We start from the raw sequence: 22,092 nt of genomic DNA on the forward strand, positions 1-22,092 counted from the left end.
AGGCATCCACAGAACAAAATGTCATGCATACCCACTCACCAGCCAAAAAATAAATCTCACGTCCGTAACCCAGCCCTCGCCTACAATGACAAACATAAAGACACCTTCCTTCCCCATCGACCTTCAACCTTCAGATCGAGCCCAAACCCACGTAGAGCAGCTTTCACAAGATGGGACTGCGATCGCGTCGACGGCGAAGTTGTCCGGCCTGCGGACGAGAAGTCGAAGTTGAGGGGTTGTGATTGGTGAGAGAATTCTCCGCTGAAGTCGAAGCTCTTGCCTGTTTGGGTATATACTGAGAGGTGCATGAGTGGAACGAATGAATGGATGGGTAGGTGGGACGGGAATAGAATATGATGTCGATGTCTCATGAAGACGATTGATCTTTTGCAAGGATGGGAATGATGGTATTGGTTTTGCCGTGTGCGATTAGACCCGGTGGACGCGTCAAAGATAATAAGGCAGACGACTTCAGGTCGCTTCTACATCATCCGATTCCACTTCTTCTTCCTCTTCTTCTTCTACTCCCCAGCCTTTCACACATGCCACGATCTTTTTCAAGCCTATCCATTTCATCTGCAATCATACCGCATACATTATCCATCTTTACTAAGACATAGAGCAAGCTCGCTGCCTCCTCCTAGCAGTGACGGATCTCCATGCCTTCAAGGAACTCGTAACCTCGTTCCCCCTTCTCAACATTCCCTCTCGCAACGCCCTGTGGGATAACAACTCTAAACCTTGAACTCTCATCAGAACACATCCTCCTTCTCCACGCGTCTCGCACATTCGAGACGCAGATGATGAAGGCGGATGAATATACTCACAGCAGCGCGCTGAGGGATCGGCTTGCCGCTGAGTGGATTGCCTCAGCGTAGGCTGTTCGAAGAGTGTTGTGGTCGGGCTGGCGTTGGGCTCGCTTTCAAGAGAATGCTGCTGTTGTCGAGGCATAGACACAGGCGAGCAGGAGCATGTGGACAAGCGAAGAGTGGTGCAAGACCAGCCTTTGGGAAGAGCAGACTTCACGTCTACAAGGCTTTGGGGAGCAGATGCAAGAAGAACATCAATCTGGGTGGCAGCAGAGGCACGGATTGATAACACAAGAAGACATGTGTGTGCATGATGATGATGATGAAGGATCAAACTGGTTTGTTTGTGGTTCGGCATTATTCAAAATGCACTACCTGAAGAAACCATTGGATCATCCCCAATCCAGAAGTTCGCTTCATCTGTTCTGCTTGCTCTCACTCCCACATCAGCTTTTTGTCTCTCCTTCGCTCTCGCTGATGGTTCCCCGTAATGCCCATGTGTGAGAGCCGCAGAAGTCTACTCGTGTCACACGAAAGTCTCCCTTTCCCTAGTTTTCTCGTCAATCTTGAGAGCTCCAATTTGTCCTTTTGATCGAGCTCAATAATCGCTCACGCTCCAATGCCGGGTAAGCGTGCCCTTCTAATGATTTGGACTTTTCTGCCAGTCCGGTGGAAGTGGTGTGGGTGTTGTTGGAGGAAAGGTCGATTACGAGTCCGGAAATTTGAAACGCCGTCGCTAATGCACATCAAAACACAAAAATGAAGGAGTCGCAGGCCGTTATCCGTGCATCAACTGGGGAGTAGTAAAAGTATGAAGCCAGTGTGCGTCGAGATGTTCGGGTGTGCTCCAGTGTGAGGTCGGCATCAGACCTCTGTTGGTACAAGCTGGTCGTGATAGTGTACAGATGCCAAGGGTGGGTTGCTCAAGTCTTGCGGAAGTCGCTCAAGACCTGGTGAGGTGAGAGTCAGACACTGCACATTCATCAATCAATGAAGATGCATGACTTACAGGGTAGATGAGTTCGAAGGCCTGGTAGATCTCCTCTCTCACTTTTGCTCCAGTAAGGACAATCTTGCCGGAGACGAAGATGAGGAGGACGATCTTTGGCTTCATCATACGGTAGATGAGACCAGGGAAGAGTTCAGGCTGGAGGATGTTAGCATATCTCGATGATGTGTGGTGACATAAGACCTACCTCGTAAGAGCTGAACATGTGATGGCGGCTAGCAAGACCCTCCAAACGGATGGGAAACTTGATGTCGCAGGAGCCGACGATGTTCTGAATCTTGAAGTCCTGCAAACGCTGTCAGCATGAGCTCAACCAGAGTCGCGACCCTGGTCGGCATACCGTGAACTTGGCATTGCTGTAAACAGTATCAGCACAAGCACATGCAAGCAGATGATGCCCAACTTACAAGCCCAACTTCTGAATGATACGAGCGTACTTGCGACTGGCAAGCTTGCTGTCATCCTCCGACTTGGCACCAGTCACGACCATTTTGCCCGATGCGAAGATCAGGGCGGTCGTCTTTGGCTCTCGGATACGCATGATGACGGCTGCGAAACGCTTGGGATTGTACTCAGCGTTACGCGCGTGAAGTGCAATGGTCTTCAGGTCGAGCTGAAGTGCGGTCAGTCACATGCAATGATAACACTCACATGTGGTTCCTTCCAATGACTTACCCGACAGTCGAGGTTGACCGTTGCGACGATGTTCTGCAGAGTGGGGACTATCCCACTCACGCCAGTGTTTGCTTGACCTGCAGGTGTGGCTGCTGGAGTCGCAGGCTGGACTGCGCCGGCCTGTTGCTGGCTATTGGGCACGCCATTCTTCTGCGTTTGTGATGCGCCGTCAGATGGAGGAGTGAGGTGTCCTGCTGGGATGCCAGAACTGAGGGACCCAGGTGCAGTGAAAGCCTTTGCCTCTTGCGCATTGTTGGGGTGGGTCATGTAGGCCGACTCCATGATTGCGGTTGTGTCGCGTGCGCTGGCCGATGATGTGGTCGGTGAGGGTGCGGCAGTCGCTGGTGCGCGGTGAGGGTGGAGGAGGTGGATGAAGGTGCAGATGCGGATCCGCTATTTAAAGAGTCCGCACGCTGGTGACGTCGGCGATGAGGGAGACGGGCGAGGATCTCGGGGAAGGCAAGAGTGTCGCTGGCCAGCAGTCTTCCCTTGCGCGCGCGACAGTGAGGATGAGGGTGGCGGAGCGGAGCGGATTGCAGGAGGGCGGTCGGCGGCGGAAGAGCGACGAGCAGGTCGTTTGTCTCTCGGCGCACGGGCCACCTCGGTCGCAGATGCTCAGAGAAATTCTGCTCGCTCGGCTTTGTCGCGTTCGCGCGGTCACCTGCCGTCGAGCAACTGAGGAAAAGTGAGCGAGTGGTTTGTGAGGATTGATTTCTGATTGAGAGACTCTACGTAGGACGGTCGTGGGCGTGCGCGTGGTGGCCGTGGGTGGGCACTGGGCGGCAGCAGCAGCAGCAGCAGCAGAAGGATCGGACCGCGACGCTGAGGGTGAAGATTCAGAGCGAGCAGCGAGACGAGACACGCAGCCAGCGCGCGACCGAGGGCACCTGCCGCTATTTATGCCTGCGCCTGCCACCGCGCCCCAAACCTCCTGATTCCGCCTCGTCCAATCACGGCTCGGCTGGTGGGTCCACCATGCCGCTTTCGACGGGCGAGCCCCTTTTGTTGACGCTTTCGCCTCATCGTCGTCGTCGTCCTTTGCGACCAGTCGCCAAATCCCCTCCAACACGCTCAGCACCGTCCATACCCCCATCAAACATCTCTTGCATTGTAGAGTATGTTGATGATTGTAATTCTACCGCCTATCGCCCCGCCACCACGCCTGCCCATCCCTCACCGGTGACGAGCAGCAACTATGAGTCAACGCAGCAGCAGCAGCTTGGAACAGCGGGCCGCCCCAGCACGTCGAGCAAACGCCAAACGATAAGCCGCCGCCCTCCAGCCTGTGCCCCAGCAATCACCAGCACCACCACCAACACACCTGGCCGCAGAAGAGGACGGCATACATTCTGATACATGCATGCAGCCATGCACTGCGCTTGCACCGCCGGAACAATCGCAGAGAAGGCGCAATTCTGGCGGACAAAGAGCGTGCATGTGCGACTGGGCTGACTCCGTCGCGAGGCTTATCGCCACGCAACCGCAGGCATTCCCCGGGCGCAAAATGCTGGAATCTGACAAGTGGTCACATCGCCCGCGCCAACTGAGAAAATTTCGCCGTCAGAGTCGCGCGAAGAGTTTTTCTGCTCTCATCGTACTCTGTTGCGCACCATCATCGGGTTGGTTGGTTGGGCACGCCAGCCGTCGCTCGATTCTCAGCCATGCTTTTTCGTCGCTCATCGAGTGGGTCGATGGTGTCACATGTAAGCTGGACACCTTCCGCGCTAGCGCTTCTCCGCATACTATTTGACGACACCATTTCGTAGTCTTTCCGCTGGCTTTCCTCCCTTCGCCGGTCTCCCCGGTCGCATCTCACGATATCGTCGCCCAACTACTGCGCGGAACGCTGGAGGCGAGCAAAGGTTACGACTGCGGATTGCGCGCTTCTCGTACCCTCCCCGGGACGTGATCGGCATGCGAAAAGGCTGGGCATCGTGAAATTTCTGATGCCTACCAGCGGCGACCGGAGTTTTTGTCTCACTGTCACGAGACACTGTCGGAGGTCGACCTTGAGTGGCGGAAAGTGGTTCTGACGACGCGAAGTGCCTATGAAGAGCAGGAATTTCATGAACCGGATCGGGCTGCATTTCGCAGGAAGTACGAGTACGACTACGCGGTTAAGAATACTATGGACACCGACCCACGGCCTGCGAGGGTTGAATTTCGCACTTGGACTGCCATGATTTGCAATGTTGACTTGCGCCGGTCGCTGGGCATCGTGGACACACAAACGGCAGTCATGAGCAGTTGATGCTACAGACAGCTCCGTCTTAATCAATTCTTGCGTCTAGTACGCGAGATTGGAGAAGATATACTCACAAGCGACAGACATGTGTATCAACATAACCAAGCGGCATCTAGATGAAACGACAAAAGTATCGACCATGGACGCACCAGTCTCTGACCGACATAGAGAACTGTACACCAAAATGAATGGTGAGACGCAAAGTGCACGTCAGAAGAAAAGTCATATTCACGCTACCAAGTCCTACTCTATCCTCATCGTCCCACTCACGCACAACAAGATACCGTCACACCTCTCGGCGCTCAGAAACGACCAAGCGCTCCCTAGCTGCCTAGACACCTCACTCACAAACAGGAATCCATACATAAACGCTCCCCTCTGAGCAGTACCTCAACCATCATAGAGCACACACCTCACTCCACCCCCTTCTTCCCCAACCCATCATCCACCACCCTCGGCGTCCCGGGAACCTCCACCCCGTCCACAACCCACTCCATCCCAATATACCCATCACTCACAACCAGCACCCTCACCTTCCTCTCGACGCTAGCTTCCGGCACCTTAACACTAACCTTCGTGCTCACACCACCACCACCCCTCCCGCTACTGCCACCCTTATTCGCCGGCCAACCCACCCTCTTCATCGCAAGGATATCCCCATTCGCAGTATCAACCACGACGACGAAGAACCCCTCCGTCTGCGGCTTCGGATACCGCGGCGCGTAGATCCTATGCTCGCGGTCCGTGGAGGGGTTCAGGCGGGCGAGGGAGATGGAGAGGGCTAGGCCGTTGATATCCGTGACGCTGACACGTAACTGGGGGAGTTGGGAGAGGAATTTGAGGATGCGGGGGTGGGAGGGGGCGGGGATGTTGAGAGTTTTCAAAGCGGTTTCGAGGGTGGGTTTGGGGGATGTTGTGGCTTCGATGAGGGTCGTTGGAGGTTGGTTGTTGGCGAGGAGGCGTTTCTTCTCGTTGGAGGGGAAGATGCCTGGGAAGATGGATAGGGGTCCGTCGTCGGGCCAGCGGGCGGATTTGACGCATTGGAGGAGTGTCATCATCATTTTGCAGCTTTGCAGGTAGCCCAACTCGGTGAGGACGTCGATGCTCGCTTGGATGATACGGATCGCTTGGTCGAGGACGGAGTTCTGGTCGCCGACGTAGTCGCTGATGGGGAGGTCGATGCGCGAGAAGTGCGCTTGGAGGAGGAGGTGGGCTTTGACGTGCGGGTCCCACATGGGGAGGTCGAGTTTGTCGGCTTTGAGGGGGAGGTTGTTGGAGAGCTCGACGTTGATGAGGTCTTCGTTGTGCCGAACGGGGAGTTCGTCGTATTCGGTTGCGCGGCACATCCAGGAGAGGACGTCTTCGAAGGAGGCGGTGGGGGTGGCGTGTTTTGTCAGTTCGCGGATCGTTTTGTGGGAGAGGTAGTAGTAGCTCATGATCTTGCCTAGGGGAGTTGAGTCGACGTTGCCGTTGGGTTCGACGATGCAGCATTGGGATTCTGCCAGCTCTGAGAGTGACTTGTCGACCATCTCGATCATGTAGTCGTTGGCTGCTTGCTGCGCTGCGATGGTGTTGTTCTCTTCCGCTGAGATCTCAAGACCATAGTAAGATGGATTCTTATGCAGTCGTCGGAAGAAGAATGTCCACGTCAAGTAATCCAACGCATCTTGCTTGGTAGCAATCGTCTCTGCCGACACTTCAGCTCCCAGATGATTATCCAACACATTGTGCAAGGACGATTCCACGGGAAAGCCAGTATGCAAGAAGTGCTTGTAGAAGGCCTTCTTCGAGTCTTGAGTGAAGATTCGAGCAATACCTGAAGTATCGAACTGCGGTCGGCCCGCTCGACCAAGCATCTGCAGCACGTCGGTAAGGTCCATGTCCTTGTAGCCTTCAATCTTGGCGTCGAAGAACTGTGTACCCTTGACAACCACAAGATGAGCTGGCAAGTTGACACCCCAGGCGAGGGTACTCGTGGCGACGAGGATCTGGATTTTGTTGTTGGCGAACAGTTCCTCAGCCAACTGTCTGTCAGATTCAACAAGACCAGCGTGATGCAAACCGATGCCAAAGCTCATGGCTTCTCTCAGCGCGTCATCCTTGACACGAGCTAGATTGAGAGCCAAGTCATCTTCAGACATGCGAACGAATCGCCTGGGGTTGTCTTCCATGCCGCAAAAGTTGATCAGATCCCTTGCAGTCAGCCTCGTCTGTCTTCGAGAAGCAACAAACACAATCACAGGCTTATCAGGCGAGTGGGCCTTGATAGCCAGGAAGGTCGGCCTATTCATGCTCTGCATCAGTGGACAGAATCCACGCTGCTCAGGGAAGCCATCAATGTAGATCTCCAAAGGCACAGGACGGACCGAGTGCCGGAAGTTGAAGAGACCTTCTTTCACACCGAGCCAATTTGCCAGATCCATCGCGTTGGCGCAAGCGGTCGACATACCGACCAATCGTACTGAACCCTTCTTCTGGGAAGCGATGTAGTTCATACGGCTGACAATGATCTCCAGAATGGGACCACGATCTCCACCGAGTAGGTGAATCTCATCGATGATGACCAGGCTGACTTGCTGAACGTAGCTTCTCGTCTGCCAGCTACGACTGATACCGTCCCACTTCTCGGGTGTTGTAACGATGATGTCCGCATCACGGATTGTCCTAGTATCTGGAGTATTGTCTCCCGTCAACTCGACAAGCTTCAAGCCCATCTGTCTGGTCAAACGCTTGCTCCAGTCTTGTACTCGCTCACGAACGAGCGCTTTCATGGGTGCAATGTAGACGACTTTGCTTCCAGGCTTCTCGCGGAAGGCCCACCACATCGCAAGTTCTGCGGCGATGGTCTTGCCAGATCCTGTGGGCGAACCGAGGAGGACATTCGCCGAAGTGTAGTACATGCAATGGAACAGTTGCGTCTGCATCGGGTTGAAGAATTGGAACCTCTGACCATAGATCTCCTCGAGCAGTGGATTCTTGAGGGCCTTGATCGGCAGCGGTTGCAGGTTGAGCAGATCTGTGTAGACGCTCTCCGTGTCTGGCCGGATCAGGTGCTGGAACGAGACAGGCGTGACAGTCTCTGCTCCAAGCCACCTGTCACTGACAGCCCGGACATAGATCTGACTCGGTAGAGGATCCGACAAGGGGATGGTAAAGTTGAGCTCATGGTCATCGTAGAGCTTCTTCCGGCTCAGGATGAAGTACTCATGATGGTAGATCTCGCTGGTCTCTGAGTTTTCCACCCAGATCCAATAGCTCTCACTCTTACCATGATGGCGGTCGTTCCACCTGAACTCTGGCGTGATGTACAGCTTGACACGAAGGACATCGCGGTTGAGTGGAGCGATCTCAGCGTCGACAGCGACTGTTGGGAAGTTGTCGAGGAGCTTGCCAATTGTGTTACCGGCCTTCTGATTGTGCACAAGGCTGCCAATCTCAGCTTCTTCCATGTCTCGGAGCGACTCGATCGAAGCAGTCCCGCCCTTCTCGTCCAAGTTTCGAAGCACAGCCTGAGGAAGCTCAAACTGGTGGAAGGGATGCTTGTAAGGCCAGACTCGTTTCTCAATACTCTTGCACATGCTGAGCAGTACCAGGCATTGATAGCCCCAGCGCCTGTTAAGCGCAATCATGAAGAGAGCACGACAGATTCGTGCTGCGTTCTGGGCAACGTACGCAGTGTCCGATACGAGAGTGAAGTCTTCCAAATTCGCCTTGCTGATGTAGGATTGCAACAAGACATTCGTCTTTCCCTGTTGCGTGCCAATTCCGCCTTCGATATCGCAAGGCGCAGCCTCTTCCTTTAATCGCATAAGTTCCTTCTCTTCAGTCTCACGACTGGTGATGTTGTCAAACTCTCCGCTCATGCTGATCATCTTGAGCACGTCTGCCTCAGTCGCTCGTGGTCGCATCATAGTGTTGAAGATCTCAATGCTGGTCTGTAGCACGTAGAACTGACTGGCAATACGGCCAACGTCCTTCGCTCGTAGTTCCTCTGTCGTTTCGTTGAAGATGATCATCTGGCTGGTCTGCAGTACCCTCGCCGCTCGCACAATGAGATCACGTCTTCGTTGTACCAGGTTCGGGTCGTTGTGGATCTCAGACCACTCGATACCATACGCAATGGGATTTCGCTTCATCCTCACAAACAGGTAGGAGTATCCCAGCCAAGTGACAGCCTCAGGCACGCTGGTCACCGTACCGAGAGCGATCTCAGCGTTGAGATTGTCCACCATCTTCTTGCTGAACTGCGATTCGATCGGTTGCTGCTGAGTGACCGCGGTGAGGAAGTGCTGTAGCTTATCGTGGGTCGTGATGATCATGCCAATACCGGTATCCTGGAATTGTGGACGTCCAGCACGACCAAAGATCTGAAGGACATCCAAAATTCCCAAGTCAACGAATTTACCAGCTTCAGCACTGTAAAGCTGGGTCCCTTTGATGATGACGGCTGCAGCAGGTAAATTCACACCCCATGCCAGCGTTGCAGTACAGCATAGCACTTTCAGTACGCCTTCACCGAAGAGGCGCTCGATCAGATTGCGGTCTGTACGGGGCATGCCTGCGTGGTGAGTACCCATGCCCTTGGCTACCAGCTCGCGGATCTCTCGTCCCTTTGACTGTTTGACGTCTTTTAGTGCTTGCGTGTAGCCCTCGTGTGAAGTGGGGTCCAGGAGGTCCGACACTCCCTGCTCAGTCGCCATTTCATACAACTGCCTCGCGGTCTTGACAGTGTCTTTACGGCTGTGCACGAAAACCATGACTTGGTGACCCAGCTCAAGCATATCCTTGACCTTCTCGAAAGCTGTGTTGTCAATGTTTTCACGGCTTCCCTTGGTGCCTGGCTTGCCTTTGACGCCAATGAAGTGCTGTTCAAGTGGCACCGGACGGAACGACTGATCGAAGAAGAATAGTCCAGCCATCCTGTTGACTTTCAGGAAGTCTGCCACATCCACGTAGTTTGGAAGCGTAGCGCTCAAGCCAACAATGCGAATCAAAGATTGAGTACTCTCGACCTGCCGCTCAGTCCGCGCAACCAAGGATTCGAGAACAGCACCTCTCTCATCGTGAAGCATGTGAACTTCATCAATGATGAGCAAGCGAACTTTCTGCACAAGTTCTGTGTCTCCAGTAGACTTGCGAGTGACGACATCCCATTTCTCCGGCGTCGTAACAATGATCTGAGTCTGTACGATCTCGGCCTTGGTAAGTTGCATATCTCCAGTCAATTCACGGACTTGGATGCCCAGCCATGCGAGTCGCTTGCCCAGCTTCTCTGTAATCTCAGCAGCAAGTGCCTTCATCGGAGCCACATACACAATCTTGAAATCTTCTGTATGAACGGCGAAGTCCGTAGCATCGGGTTCTTCGATAGGATTCGGATGGATGTTCTTCGCCACAGTATTGAGGATGGTGAGCATCGCAGCATCCGTCTTACCAGCACCAGTTGGAGCACAGATGAGCATGTTCTCGCTGGTGCTATAGGCTACTGGATATACCAAGCTTTGCATGCGGTTCAGGCTCTTGTAGCCCTTGAATGTGCGCTGACAGAGTCCATCCATGTCTTTGATCTGAACAAGCTTCTGGTGCTTTGCGCGTACGTCCACGGCAGCGGCTGGAATCGCATACTCTTCGTACTTTTCTCGTTCGAGGCGCTCGCTACCGACTGGGAGAGTGTATTTGGAGCCATGGGAGGAAAGTGTGTTTCCGGCTCCGTGAGCACGGTATATATGTGGGTACTCTGCCTGGTTGCGATTCTGAGCGGGGCCAAGAGTTGCGTTTTTATGGTCCAAGTCGGCCTGGCGAAGGCGAGCCTCTCTTTCAGCCTTGGAGAGGATACCAGAAGGAGCAGGCGCACGGCTAGCGGGCGAAGAAAGGATGTCTTTGCGATACCTGATTACGTCTCCTACAAGATCGAGCTCTTCGAAGCCAAGTATATCTGCCAGGGTCATCTGGAGTTCCACATCACTGCTGTCGCTCGCCAAAACTGCCGTGATTTGTTCTTCCAGAGCGCTGGCATCCAGTGCGCTGCCTTTGCTTGCCACAATCTGACACTTCTCTTTCAACCAGTCTCTTGAGCCTTCTTTTGCCTGTGCAGCAATCGCAGCTGGAACTTCCGCACTCTCTTCACTGAAGCCATCATCATCCTCGTCACTGATCAAGTCCCATATATCGTCGCTTCCGGAAAACGCAGAAAGGTCATCCTCGTCCACGTCGAGATCTGGAGTCTTGGTGGCATCGCCGTTCGTTTGAGGTAGTTTCAAATCTGCAATAGCAGCGCGCATGGCCGCTAATTGCTCAAGCCATTGCGCAGCAGCTGTATCTGCTGATGGAGACATATCGAATGCCGTAGCCCGTTCCTGACAATGTGTGGTGTTCGTGAAGAGTTGGTGTTTGCAGGCGGTGATTCATCGAAGGTCGACATAATTAAGGTTTAGCGTCTTACTAGCCCAAACTCTATCGGGTCGCGTTTGAACCTCATTCGAACTTCTGGGTCGTCAACAACATCGGAACAGGAGCACTTGTACAACAAAATGGTACGCTTGACTTATCGAGACATCCTTTCAGTGTTAAATACTCACACGACCGCAGGAGAGCCCACACGAACATCAACAGAGCCTGCTGCTCTCCCGCATCATCACCAATGTCGTACGCGCGAATCAACCCACTAGCACATTACATGCTAACTCCATATAGGAGAAACTCAACGAAGCTGTCATGGTCTTGAACAAGAGTTTACAAGTCAGTCAGACTTCACGAAAAGCCCACAGAGCCCATGGACTGACAGCCACCGCAGGAGATCAACGTCCAAAACATGAACGTCGAGCTCGTCGCCCAGATGTTCAAGAATTACCAGTCGAATGTGCTTTTTCATCTTGAAGGTCTGTAAAGTTTGAATTTCGACAGGCGACGTGTACTGACCTTTTGATAGCCACGGATAGCTTGAAAGAGCCTTCTTGACCAAGGTCTCTAAATCCAAGACATTGACTGGACTACGATGACGGAGGAGGAGACTTGTAGCCCGGCGTTTGATCCTATGCAAAAGCTAGTCGAAGAAATTCGAAAATTTGGGCAGTATCAGAAGTTTCTGACGTCCCTGGGGGCGAGCATGATCACCAAACCGCTGCCCGATGAATCAAGAGTGTAGCCATTTTCTGGACTTGATGAGACGATTCCGAGAGTCGCTCAGGCACGAAGTGTCAACAAAACCGCAACTCACGAAGGAAAATGTATGAAATGAGGCCAAAGTGAAAACCGCAGATGTCAAACAAGCACAAGCCCTCCTTTTGATTTGCCGTAGTCTACATTATCCCAAAAGACCGAATCTCCAATCCTAAGCACACTGTATCAAGCTGACCCCCCTCCTAAAGAAAGACTCAATCATCATCCATCTCCACATCCAAAGCCTCGCGCATCTCGCCCATCTCAAAAGTAGAATCCCCACTCAGCTCATAGGGCACGCTCACAAACACCTTCCGACCATGCATATGCACACCCTCATGTCCCCCACCCAACTTCGAACATCTCCTCAAAGTAGCGAGATTGACCGCGCGATTGATCGCGACCCTGATGAACTTGCGCCAAGTCGGCGGGAACCCCAATCCCTCCGCCACAATCAAGCGCTCAACATCGCCCTGCAGGTCAAAAGCAAGACCCCACGGGCTCTGCTGGATGGTGTCCTCCTGCTGTTGTGGCTCCTCCTCGAACCAGTCGTTGTCCTCCTCGAACCACTTCTGGAACGCTCGCAGCGCGATCGAGGTTTGCGGGAACGAGGCGGGCGACATGTGCGTGGACTCGATGATCTCGGGGAGCTTGAGGCTGGCGATGGCGACGGGGAGGGCTTGCATGACGGCGGTCTTGCTGAGGGTTCTCGTGCGGCTGTCGACGACCTCGCGATCCAGCCCGGTCCATGCGTCGGCTAGGGTTGCGGCTTCAAGGATGTTGTAGGACTGCTCGCACATCTTCGCCTCCTCGTATTGTTCTGTCGGGAGAATGCGAGTGTGGCAGAAGGTGCAGGTGGCGTTCATGCACTCTGCTTCGGTGGAGTTCTCGATCTGCTCCTTCGTGATGGAGAGGTCGTGCCCGCAAGGAAGCTGGATGGTGCCGCCGTCCTGCTCGAGTTGGTCAAAGGGCAGGACTCTGTCGGAGTGGAGGTATCGGAGGTACTTGATGAGCAGCTTCTTAGCTGGGTTCGCTGAGCCGCTACCCCATTGATCAGCCCATTGTCGATTGTCCTCGCGGTGCAGGATGGGACAGTGCTGCTCTAGCTTCTCCTCGGCCGCCAGGAAAGATCGAGTTGTCTTGCGGTATACCACGTCTCCGAGGACCTCGATCCAAGGGTGTGAAATCGCCATGATGGCCTGCCAATCCGTCAAGTTGAGGTCCCAGAATGTCGTCTTGGTCGTGCTCGACTTATCAAACGTCGTAGAAAGTCGGATGAGGATCTCGGGAACGGTCTTCTGGACGTGGACGACGATCGACATGGTGGTACTTCCACTCGATTTGCGCAGGGCATCCACCGTCCTCACGAAAGACGCAGCCTTCTCGTTGTCGACTTGGCTGATGTCGTAGTTGGGGGCAGTGGGGTCCATCGTGTAGAAGAGACTCATTGGGCTCCACATGGCGAGATGGAACATCAGAGCTTGTGGTCGTGGTCTCCAAATCACGAGGTGAGGCTCGGGAAGGTAGACCTCGAGAACATCGTTCAGGAGATCGATCGCCGGGTAATCGAAGGTCAGTAAGTGGTGAGGGTTGCTTGTCGCATTGCCGTTCTCGTCAGGGTCAGGCTGGTGAGCAGAGTTGAGAGCAAGATTGCCCAGGGCCTGAGTGAGCTGGTCGGTGGTCTGCATGATGTCTGGTTGTTGATGTCGATTTGCTACCTGAGCGAATGTTCGTCAACGAGGGGGGAGGTGGTTCTAACGTTAGTAAAGTCTGGAGCCGCGAAGCAAGTTACTCGCCGGTATTTGTACTAACGACACTCGACCAGGACAACAATCTCATTAACTAGGCGGCGAGTGTCACAAGTCCTCTTTTGTTGCAAGATGCTCTGACTGACAATGCCTTTGTTGATAGTTGAATGACGCATATCAAGGCATTGGGGGATAGGCGAGGACAATGGTATCTTGACAAAGACCCGAGGGCAGTAGTCTGGCCTCACGCAGCCTGATCACCGCCTGCCGCGGGTGAGTGTACCTGCAATGCCTCTCCGAGACCGTCCGCCTCTCGTATTGACATACCTGAGGCTTTCCTGCGCTGGTTCGATGGTTGTGACATTGTCTTTCCATACGTCGCTCGGAGTCCATCCCCAGCGATTGGCTGCTGTTCGCCAGACTTGATCGCCGTGCTCCTGCTTTCTGAGCCATGCTACAGCATCGTCATTCACTATGCGGGATGATGCCAAGTAATGCAAGGCCGTGTTGCCGTAAATGTCTATCTTGAGGGTCTCTGCAGGGCCAGGCTCCATCACCAGCGTCTGTATAACCGCGAGCTGGCGATTGAAGTCGTCCACGGCTGGCATGCCAAGAAGTCGGTCGGTCTCAGATCTTTCGACTCGTTCTTCCAGTGGTAACCAGTTCATTCGAGGCAAACGTGTAGGGTAGTCTGCAGGGCCATCTTCAGCTGGTAGTTCTGTCTGACCAGCGCGCGGAAGTGCCAATTGATATATCGCTGCTGGCCAACTTTGCTGCTGGACGTGTAGCGTTCTCATATCGTGGACAGACTGACGCACCTTTGGCGCGAACATCTGGAGTTGGGACTCGTCTCGAGGCATGCAGGCTACATGCAGAAGAGTGTGTCCAAGTGCTGTGGGCATAGCGGCAGAGAGTGGCAGACCTATAACATCGATTAGGTTAAGATCAAGTTGAGCGATTGCGAAGTGCAACACGTGGACCTTGAGGACTGGGGTGACAATGCTTGAATCTGCCAGTGGATGCACAGCAAGTCTTTGATACAGCTCAGGCTTGTCATGTACAACGGCGTGCTGCAAAGGAGTCAGTGCTTGACATCCGGCAATCAGAGCTCTTGCATTGGAGTTGAAGCCTCGATCCGGAAGAGCATCGAGAACCAGTGCATTTCCTGAGTCGATAGCAGCATGCAAGGGAGTCGAGACACAGAGTGCTGAAGGTCTCAGAAGGTCTTCGCTCGGGAGCTCATCAGGCTGGCTAGTCGTCCATGCACTCCCGTCGGCGCCTGCGCGAAGTATCACCTCGAGGATCTCAGTCGTCGTCCGTGCTGCCATGAGCACTGAATGTAGTAGATCACCATTCTCGGAGTAGCCCAAAGGCAGTGCGTCTGGAAACGCCCAGAAAGGTGAGATGGTGGAAGTTCTCCTAGCGAGCTCATCGTTCGACAATGTAAGAAGTTGTGTAGTAGAGTCACCTACGTCCTCTTGTGATATTTGAACAATTCGATCGCGCACGTCTACTGTCGCCGACTTAACTCGTCTAAAACGTCTTGCGTAGGAAGCCTGAGAATCACAATCCACACCATTGGGATTCGCTCCATGCTCAAGGAGGAGATGGACATTCTCCATGTTTTTGGACACGATGGCTCGCAGCAAAGGTGTGTCCCACATCTGCGATGCCATATCTTCTCCATATGCAAAGTCGAGGACAAAATCGGACTGGTCCCGCTTCGACAGGCCCAATGATCTCTGCAAGATGGTCAACCAGGCTGAAGGGTCCTTACTTTCGGCCGCACATAACGTAGGGCCTTTATCGCTCTCTCCTTGGGGTAGGAAGCTGCCCAGCAATTGGTGATACTCCATGGAGATGTCATCCGGTGTATAAGGCACGAAGTGATCCGTCATTTTGGACACTCTACTCGATGTGCAGTGCAGGCTGATGATGGATGAGGTAGCAGCATAGAGGCAATGTTTTACATCACTTCGCTCTCCAACAACCGAACGAGATATCAGAACATCCCAAGCGGCGTGTCGCATGCAGTTCGGCGGCCGTCAGAAGCCGTCAGTGACGTTTTATTTCCAGTAGTTGCCGCAAGACATTCTGTCTCCCAGATTCTTGATATAGCCTTCGCTCAATGTTCTTGACTTGTCGTCCGATCCGGTCCCGTAATCTGTCATCAGACGAGTACTCGGCTATCTGCACAGTGATCGTGGCCAAGGGTTCTAGATTTGCCGTCGCCGCCGAGTGTGCGTGGACGTGCCGTCCAAGGGTCCGCAAGGCTTGATAAGATCAGGTGGCCACAAGCTCGGTCAAGCCTTTGCCAATGCATCGAAGAGTTTTGGTGCCATTGTCGCCAACGTCAAGCCAACATTCAAGCGGAATTGAATGGTCTTTCTGATGAAGATGGTTCTGTTCTCAAGACGACAGAACAAGAGGCTGGAAGTCCCACGTGGAGAGCCCGGCGACGGGAGCCAGTGGGCAGACGGCGAGATAAGATTAGAGTTTTCGCCCACAAGCGCGGCGCAGGCGAGCAGAGATGGACTTGCAGCGTCTCGCAGCTCGTCCTCCTCTCACAGCACGACCAGCAAGACGATCTACCACTACTCCGGCCTCGTCGGCAAGCACGCCTTCGCTATCAGGTAGGTACTCGCGGTCCTTCTCTATATACCTTTCAAGCATACCGTCCCTCTCCGTCCACAGCATCTTCCTCCCAATCGCATCTCACAACGATATCGCCCGCGTCGTCATTGTTTATCGCGTGCATCGAATTACCGTATTTCGACTATCGTAGAAAGAGCTTGGATACTTCAAAAGGCGTAGGCAGCCGGTCCATGCTCAGTCACAAGCATCTCTACTTCTGGAGACCCCTAGCCAGCCATGGCTGCCAATGATCCCGGATTGGCCCAAGTCGCCGCGCTTGGTGAAGATCCAACCAAAGGAGGAGTGAAAGAGACTGCAGATGGTAGCTTCATCGAAGAGGACAGACCTGTCGCGCCAGACCAGTTCGATGAAAGATACGAAACCGGGAGGTTTGAGATCTGGGCATACTACTCGTACTACATCGGCAACAATGGCCTGAGTCTGTTCAACTTCGGTCCTACCGCTGCCCAGAATCTGCTGTACCAAAAGGCTGAGGCCATTGGAGGGCCTGACAATGAAATCCTGTACTTTGCGGGCTCGAACAGAACGATCAACAGTATCATCCTGCTCTGCAACGGAATCAGCTTCGCGATCCAGATTGTCGTGTTTCTCATCCTTGGATCATATGCCGATTTTGGAACGTTCAGGCCCAACATTTTGATCGTACTCTCTTTGATCGCGTGGGGGATCGGGTTCGGTTGGCTGGGGGTCCATACTGCGGACGACTGGCAAACCGGGCTTGGGCTGTACATCGTTGGACTGATCGCCTACCAGCTGTGCCTCACATACTGGACGGCAGCTTTCCCGGGACTGGCCAGAAACACCAAAGAGATGCGAGAAAAGGCAGGTCAATATGAGAATGGAGATATCAGCCGCGAAGAGTACGACCATGCCGACAGTATGAAGCGAAACGAGCTTAGCAACAACGCTTTCGTCACTCAAAGTGTCGGCGAGATCTTCATCCTCGCTATCATCGTTGGGATCATGTTTGGGTTGAACGTGAATGCCAGCACGGCGAACAACAACTGGGGTCTGAGTGTACTCATTGCGTTTGCATCGGGAGTGTGGATCTTGGTAGCGATACCTTGGTTCTTCATGGAGAAGAGACGTCCTGGTCAGGATCCTGGCATGAACATTGTGCTTGCAGGTTTCTGGCAGCTCTGGCGTGCCTTCAAGGAGATCTGGCAACTCAAGCAAAGCTTGTTCTATCTCATTGGTGAGTCTAATGATTTGTTGAAGGTTTGCCGTTATACTGAGAGAACTCAGGCTACTTCCTCCTCGGCGACTCCCTCAATACAACAGTCACCGTTATCGGCACGCTACAGAACTCGATCGTAGCCTACAATACGTTAGAACTGACATACATCCTCATCGTCGGAATTGCTGCTCAGGCTGTTGGGATTTTCGCTTTCTGGCACATCCAGAAGCGCTTTCAACTACCGACCAAGACCATGTTCAACGCTGTTGCTGTGGGAATCATTCTCCTGGACGGTTGGGGCATGATTGGTATCTGGACGAACCGGTTCGGTTTCCATCATGTATGGGAAGTCTGGGTGTATCAGGTCTTTTATGGCTTGTTCGTTTGCCCCTGGTATAGTTACTCTCAGACCGTAAGCCACCTCTCCACGCCATGTAAAGACCCTCGACTGACATAATTCAAGATGATCTCCGAAGTCACACCCCGCGGCAAGGAGTTCCTCTTCTTCAGCCTCTTCTCCATCATCGGCAAGACATCGTCGTTCATCGGTCCCTTCATCTCAAGTGCCATTATCGACGACACCGGCAACAACTCGTCGCCGTTCTACTTCTTGTTCGCCTTGAGTTTGGCCAGCTTTTTGTTCTTGCTATTCTTCGTTGATGTCAAGAAGAGTCGTGTTGAGCAGGCTGCTTTCTTGGAGAGGGAAAGGATTGCGAAGGAGAAGTTGAAGGGTAGTACTAGTGGCTCTACCTTGGAGGCTTGAAACGAACAAAAGCATATCGACAGTGTACAGAGATTGTGAATGAAACGGCCTGATGTTGGAAACACTCCTTGCAATCACGCTTCATGTCTCTGTCTTCAGTATGATGGTGTTGCCATGAGACATGCTATCTTCAATACATCCACGATACGAGCCGTTATCGATGTCCCACAAGTTTATTCCGCTCACGTGCCTGATACCGGAAAGCCTCTCCACCTCTTGTCGAGGCCTGGACCGCCTGACGGCCGGCAGCGGCTCAAGCAGGCCTATGATAGCGGCTGAAGGGCAGGTCGACGGTCGGGCACCGGGTGCTTGTGGACGACGTCCGCAATGATCTTCCACCTGCAGCACTTGACGAAGTGTGGATCGATCACAGGCGCTGGCAGAGCGACCACCACCTCCCCCTCCAACAACAACAAGCGACATCGACCTGAAACGACACAGCAAACGACCTCCGGCATTGGGCGGGATTCTCCATGCGTTCGCACCACGGCGCGCAGTGAAGGTGTCGCACAAGAGCTGCAATCGCTCCAGCGTGCAGCGCATTGACTGGTCGAGGTCAGACGGCCGATAGTGCTTGAGGCTGGGCTGTCGCAGACGTGGGAGGACAAGACAGACAGACAGACCGGACGACGTGCGCAAACACTCGACTCGACCCTCTCACACCACCGGCTGCCACTCTCTCGTCACCACCGCGTGCGCCGTCGCCGAGGCCCGGAATAGGGAAGGCAGAGGCTGGAGGGACTGGAAGTGGTCGAAGCTCGCATCCAGGTCGACGTCTCATGCGAAGCTCCCGTCTGCGATCCTACACCGCGGCGCGCATCAATGCGACGTTGCCATCATGGACCTCTCCGGCTTCGATACCCAGTCCATGACCTACCTGGCCACGCTGCAGCAGCACCCCAATGTCGGCGGCAGCCAGGATCCCTTCCAGGAGATGCTGCTACCCACTGAGTTTGGCGACCACCAGTCTACGTATGGCGGCTATGCAGGGTATGCTCCCCCAATGTCTTGCGTTGTATTGAGATGTGACCTTACAGTGGAAGCATGTATACTGACTTGGGAGCGCACAGGAGCGACGACCTCAATCTGCATGGCTTGCAAGCCCCGCAGCAGCAGCACAACCTCAAGCGATTCGCAGCGAGCGCCTACGAAGACCCATTCTCAGATGTTGTCAGCGCATTCGACAACCCAGTACACAATGAGCCCCAGGACCCAGAGACGCCCTCAATCGATCGAGACAACAAGCTCCTCAGCTTCTCGTTACCCAGCTTCGACTACACACTCCTCGATTACACCTACCGCCGAACCACGATATCGCTATCAGCTCAGCTCCATGGCATGTTCTTCTTGGCCGAGTCGCCTTGGGCGTCTGCGGGAGATGCAAATCCACCGCCGTCAGAGCTCACTTGCTATCGACGAAATCTGTTTCAGATCACTGGAGAAATCACATTACCGAGGACACTCCGATATATCATGACCGACCAGGGAGAACAGATACCGATCATTGGGCAAGAGCTGGTGATAAGCGCGACAGAATCAACAGAGGGCAACTCGGTCAAGATCATATCAGTGCCGTGGAAGACGCCAGCGAATCCCAATGCGCCGGTGCCAGAGGATAAGGTGGAGCGAGAGCCACCATCAATACCCCTGGATCTCATGAACGTACAAGAGATGAGCACCGACTTTGCTAGCTTCCCATTTCAATGGAAGCGATTGCAATTCAGAATCGCTACAGCGAACAATGGAAGGAGAAAGGAGCTACAGCAGCACTTCGTTGTGAGACTGAAAGTGCTGGCCACGCTCGCGACTGGCGGCAAGATTCCAATCTGCGAAGTGCAATCTGGGGCGATTATCGTTCGTGGGCGAAGTCCGCGCAACTTCCAATCAAGGAAAGATTTGCCATTGAACGGCGGTGGGCATGTGAGGAAGTCTTCAACGTTGGCAGGACAGCAGCCCACTCGAGCTGCAACGGTAGCTGGAGAAAAGATCAGGAACGAAGCTCCAACATCTGCTCCAGTGAAGACAGAGGCACCAGCGCCAGCATTGTCAATGGCCGGCTTCTACGATAACAACGACGTAGGTGCGAACAACGATACCTTCGATTGGGCACAAGCCAATGCGGGAGCTCAAGCGGACGACACAGCAGCGCAAGAGCCCAGAACAACACCACCAAATGCCGCCTATGCATACGCCAGATCCTCACCAGGTCAAATGCGACCTCCCCAGGCTCCACGCCCATCAATCGCGCCCATCAACTTATCCCTAGTCGAAGACGACTCACCCAGAGCTGGAAGCAGCGCAACACCACCAGATGGCCGTGCCGCGAAGAAGCTCCACATACCCCCTCGACCTCCTTCCTTCTCGATCAATACGATCAACAGTCCGGATGAGAGCGCGGATCTTTTGTATGAATACTTTCCTCTTGGATTAGATGACTGGATGCCTCCGGTGGACGCGGTGTATAGACCTCACGTGGTGCATCATACGAAGCTTCCTTCGGATCCTAGGGACCCGACTATGAGTGCTAAGTCCAGGAGCAAACGACTTTACGTTAGCTGAGTGAATTTGGGGGACGCGCATTGAGAAGTAGAGCCTTTGGTTTTTTCGGCTTTCGAAAGGGGTCCCCATGGACGAAGACGCGGATTTCGAGGTTTACCTTTGCCGTGGCTTTTGTTCACAGCAGTTCTAAAATGCCCTGCTCCGCGATTGATAAGGAGACAGGCCAAGCGACTCGAAGTCGTATGTCTGGGCATGCTCTACACAACGGTCGGAGACGCCTGCCAACCGTGGTTCGAGCAACCGCCGATGGGACGGACCTCCTGGCGTCCGGGCACGCTCTTTTCAGAGGAAGCATGATATGCGGCTCAAAACGGATTCTGCCGCACAGTATCCCCTATATGATCCTGGACTCAAGCACTCCGGTCACAGAACAACATCCGTGCCTGGGGCGGACTCGATCGGCATTGCCTTCCAAAGTCGCGACGAGCACTCTCGGTCCAGCGGCTCATGTCTTTGGTGATGACTACAATTTAAAAATCGTCATGATCACCAGCAGTCCGGAACTAGTCGTCGCACGAGAGCAGATCTTCGCAGAGCAGGTCGTCCAGCATAGCCTAAAGAGGAGCTCGACTGTATACCTAGCCGGAAGGACATACCCAGGGACACGACGACGATGGACGAATGTGAGATCGAAAGGTGTTATGAGACATCTCCTGCCGAAATGTTGAATTTGAACGACAGAGAGCCATTTTAATGCATAATGAAAGAGATTTTTTGAAGGAGTACCACTTGATCACGAAGAGTTCTTTCCCCAACGTAGTCCGAAGGGTTGCATACGATCGAGATCGCTTTCCGTGTGATTTCTCGTATCCTCGTGCTCCTGCTTATTGCACTCCATCGATACGAGGACTTGTTACGTATTCCCGACGGGCTGTTTCATCACTCGCATCAACGAGCGCTGATGAGCATGCCTCTCGCCAGGAGTCGAACACCACCACCACCCATACGTTCTTCCCCATGATTCTGGCCCGAGAGGAGTCATGCTGTGCAACAGTGCAAGCAGACATCTAGACCACACACAACACCCCTCCAAAACCACGGCCCTCGGCGGAAAGCAAGGCATATCGAGTCCAGCCACCGCAATCAAACCTCGTTCTCATCCACAATGTGTATGCATGTAGCATCGGCTCCGAGGAGTTCATGCCATGTAATCTTCTAGCCTACCTACTCGTCTCACAAGTCCTGTCCGATGCATTGCAACCCGTCATCAATAGTAGGCAAGGGAGGAAGAAAGGGAGGGAGGGAGGAAGGGAGGAAGGGAGGAGGTTTCAACTCACTACCTCCCTCTCTCACA

General features: G+C 53.7%; 7 protein-coding genes across 7 annotated transcripts; 3 read left to right on the forward strand and 4 right to left on the reverse strand.

Annotated features, from left to right (window-relative positions):
- Window positions 1-1,732: 1,732 nt before the first annotated feature.
- M409DRAFT_65911 (uncharacterized protein) lies at window positions 1,733-2,760 on the reverse strand (the record flags this gene model as incomplete). The annotated part of the gene is made up of 6 exons (XM_033816716.1): window positions 1,733-1,759; window positions 1,819-1,956; window positions 2,006-2,104; window positions 2,159-2,174; window positions 2,226-2,431; window positions 2,494-2,760. 6 exons carry the CDS (start codon window positions 2,758-2,760, stop codon window positions 1,733-1,735), a joined length of 753 nt encoding a protein of 250 aa, XP_033668715.1.
- Window positions 2,761-5,151: 2,391 nt separating this feature from the next.
- M409DRAFT_53787 (uncharacterized protein) lies at window positions 5,152-11,073 on the reverse strand (the record flags this gene model as incomplete). Its single annotated transcript, XM_033812467.1, has 1 exon — window positions 5,152-11,073. The coding sequence occupies one exon, from the start codon at window positions 11,071-11,073 to the stop codon at window positions 5,152-5,154; it is 5,922 nt and encodes a 1,973-aa protein (XP_033668716.1).
- A 27-nt stretch (window positions 11,074-11,100) lies between these two features.
- M409DRAFT_21975 (uncharacterized protein) lies at window positions 11,101-11,695 on the forward strand (the record flags this gene model as incomplete). Its single annotated transcript, XM_033806124.1, has 6 exons — window positions 11,101-11,166; window positions 11,251-11,271; window positions 11,327-11,383; window positions 11,432-11,476; window positions 11,532-11,616; window positions 11,667-11,695. The coding sequence occupies 6 exons, from the start codon at window positions 11,101-11,103 to the stop codon at window positions 11,693-11,695; spliced, it is 303 nt and encodes a 100-aa protein (XP_033668717.1).
- Window positions 11,696-12,111: 416 nt separating this feature from the next.
- On the reverse strand, window positions 12,112-13,584 carry M409DRAFT_53788 (uncharacterized protein; the record flags this gene model as incomplete). The annotated part of the gene is made up of 1 exon (XM_033812468.1): window positions 12,112-13,584. The coding sequence occupies one exon, from the start codon at window positions 13,582-13,584 to the stop codon at window positions 12,112-12,114; it is 1,473 nt and encodes a 490-aa protein (XP_033668718.1).
- Window positions 13,585-13,901: 317 nt separating this feature from the next.
- On the reverse strand, window positions 13,902-15,542 carry M409DRAFT_21977 (uncharacterized protein; the record flags this gene model as incomplete). The annotated part of the gene is made up of 1 exon (XM_033806125.1): window positions 13,902-15,542. One exon carries the CDS (start codon window positions 15,540-15,542, stop codon window positions 13,902-13,904), a length of 1,641 nt encoding a protein of 546 aa, XP_033668719.1.
- A 973-nt stretch (window positions 15,543-16,515) lies between these two features.
- On the forward strand, window positions 16,516-18,239 carry M409DRAFT_53790 (uncharacterized protein; the record flags this gene model as incomplete). The annotated part of the gene is made up of 3 exons (XM_033812469.1): window positions 16,516-17,494; window positions 17,545-17,888; window positions 17,940-18,239. 3 exons carry the CDS (start codon window positions 16,516-16,518, stop codon window positions 18,237-18,239), a joined length of 1,623 nt encoding a protein of 540 aa, XP_033668720.1.
- Window positions 18,240-19,077: 838 nt separating this feature from the next.
- Window positions 19,078-20,798, forward strand: M409DRAFT_65914 (uncharacterized protein; the record flags this gene model as incomplete). The annotated part of the gene is made up of 2 exons (XM_033816717.1): window positions 19,078-19,229; window positions 19,310-20,798. The coding sequence occupies 2 exons, from the start codon at window positions 19,078-19,080 to the stop codon at window positions 20,796-20,798; spliced, it is 1,641 nt and encodes a 546-aa protein (XP_033668721.1).
- Window positions 20,799-22,092: the final 1,294 nt, after the last annotated feature.

This window comes from Zasmidium cellare (genome assembly GCF_010093935.1).
Source record: "Zasmidium cellare ATCC 36951 unplaced genomic scaffold M409scaffold_14, whole genome shotgun sequence".
NCBI classification, from domain to species: Eukaryota; Fungi; Ascomycota; class Dothideomycetes; order Mycosphaerellales; family Mycosphaerellaceae; genus Zasmidium; species Zasmidium cellare.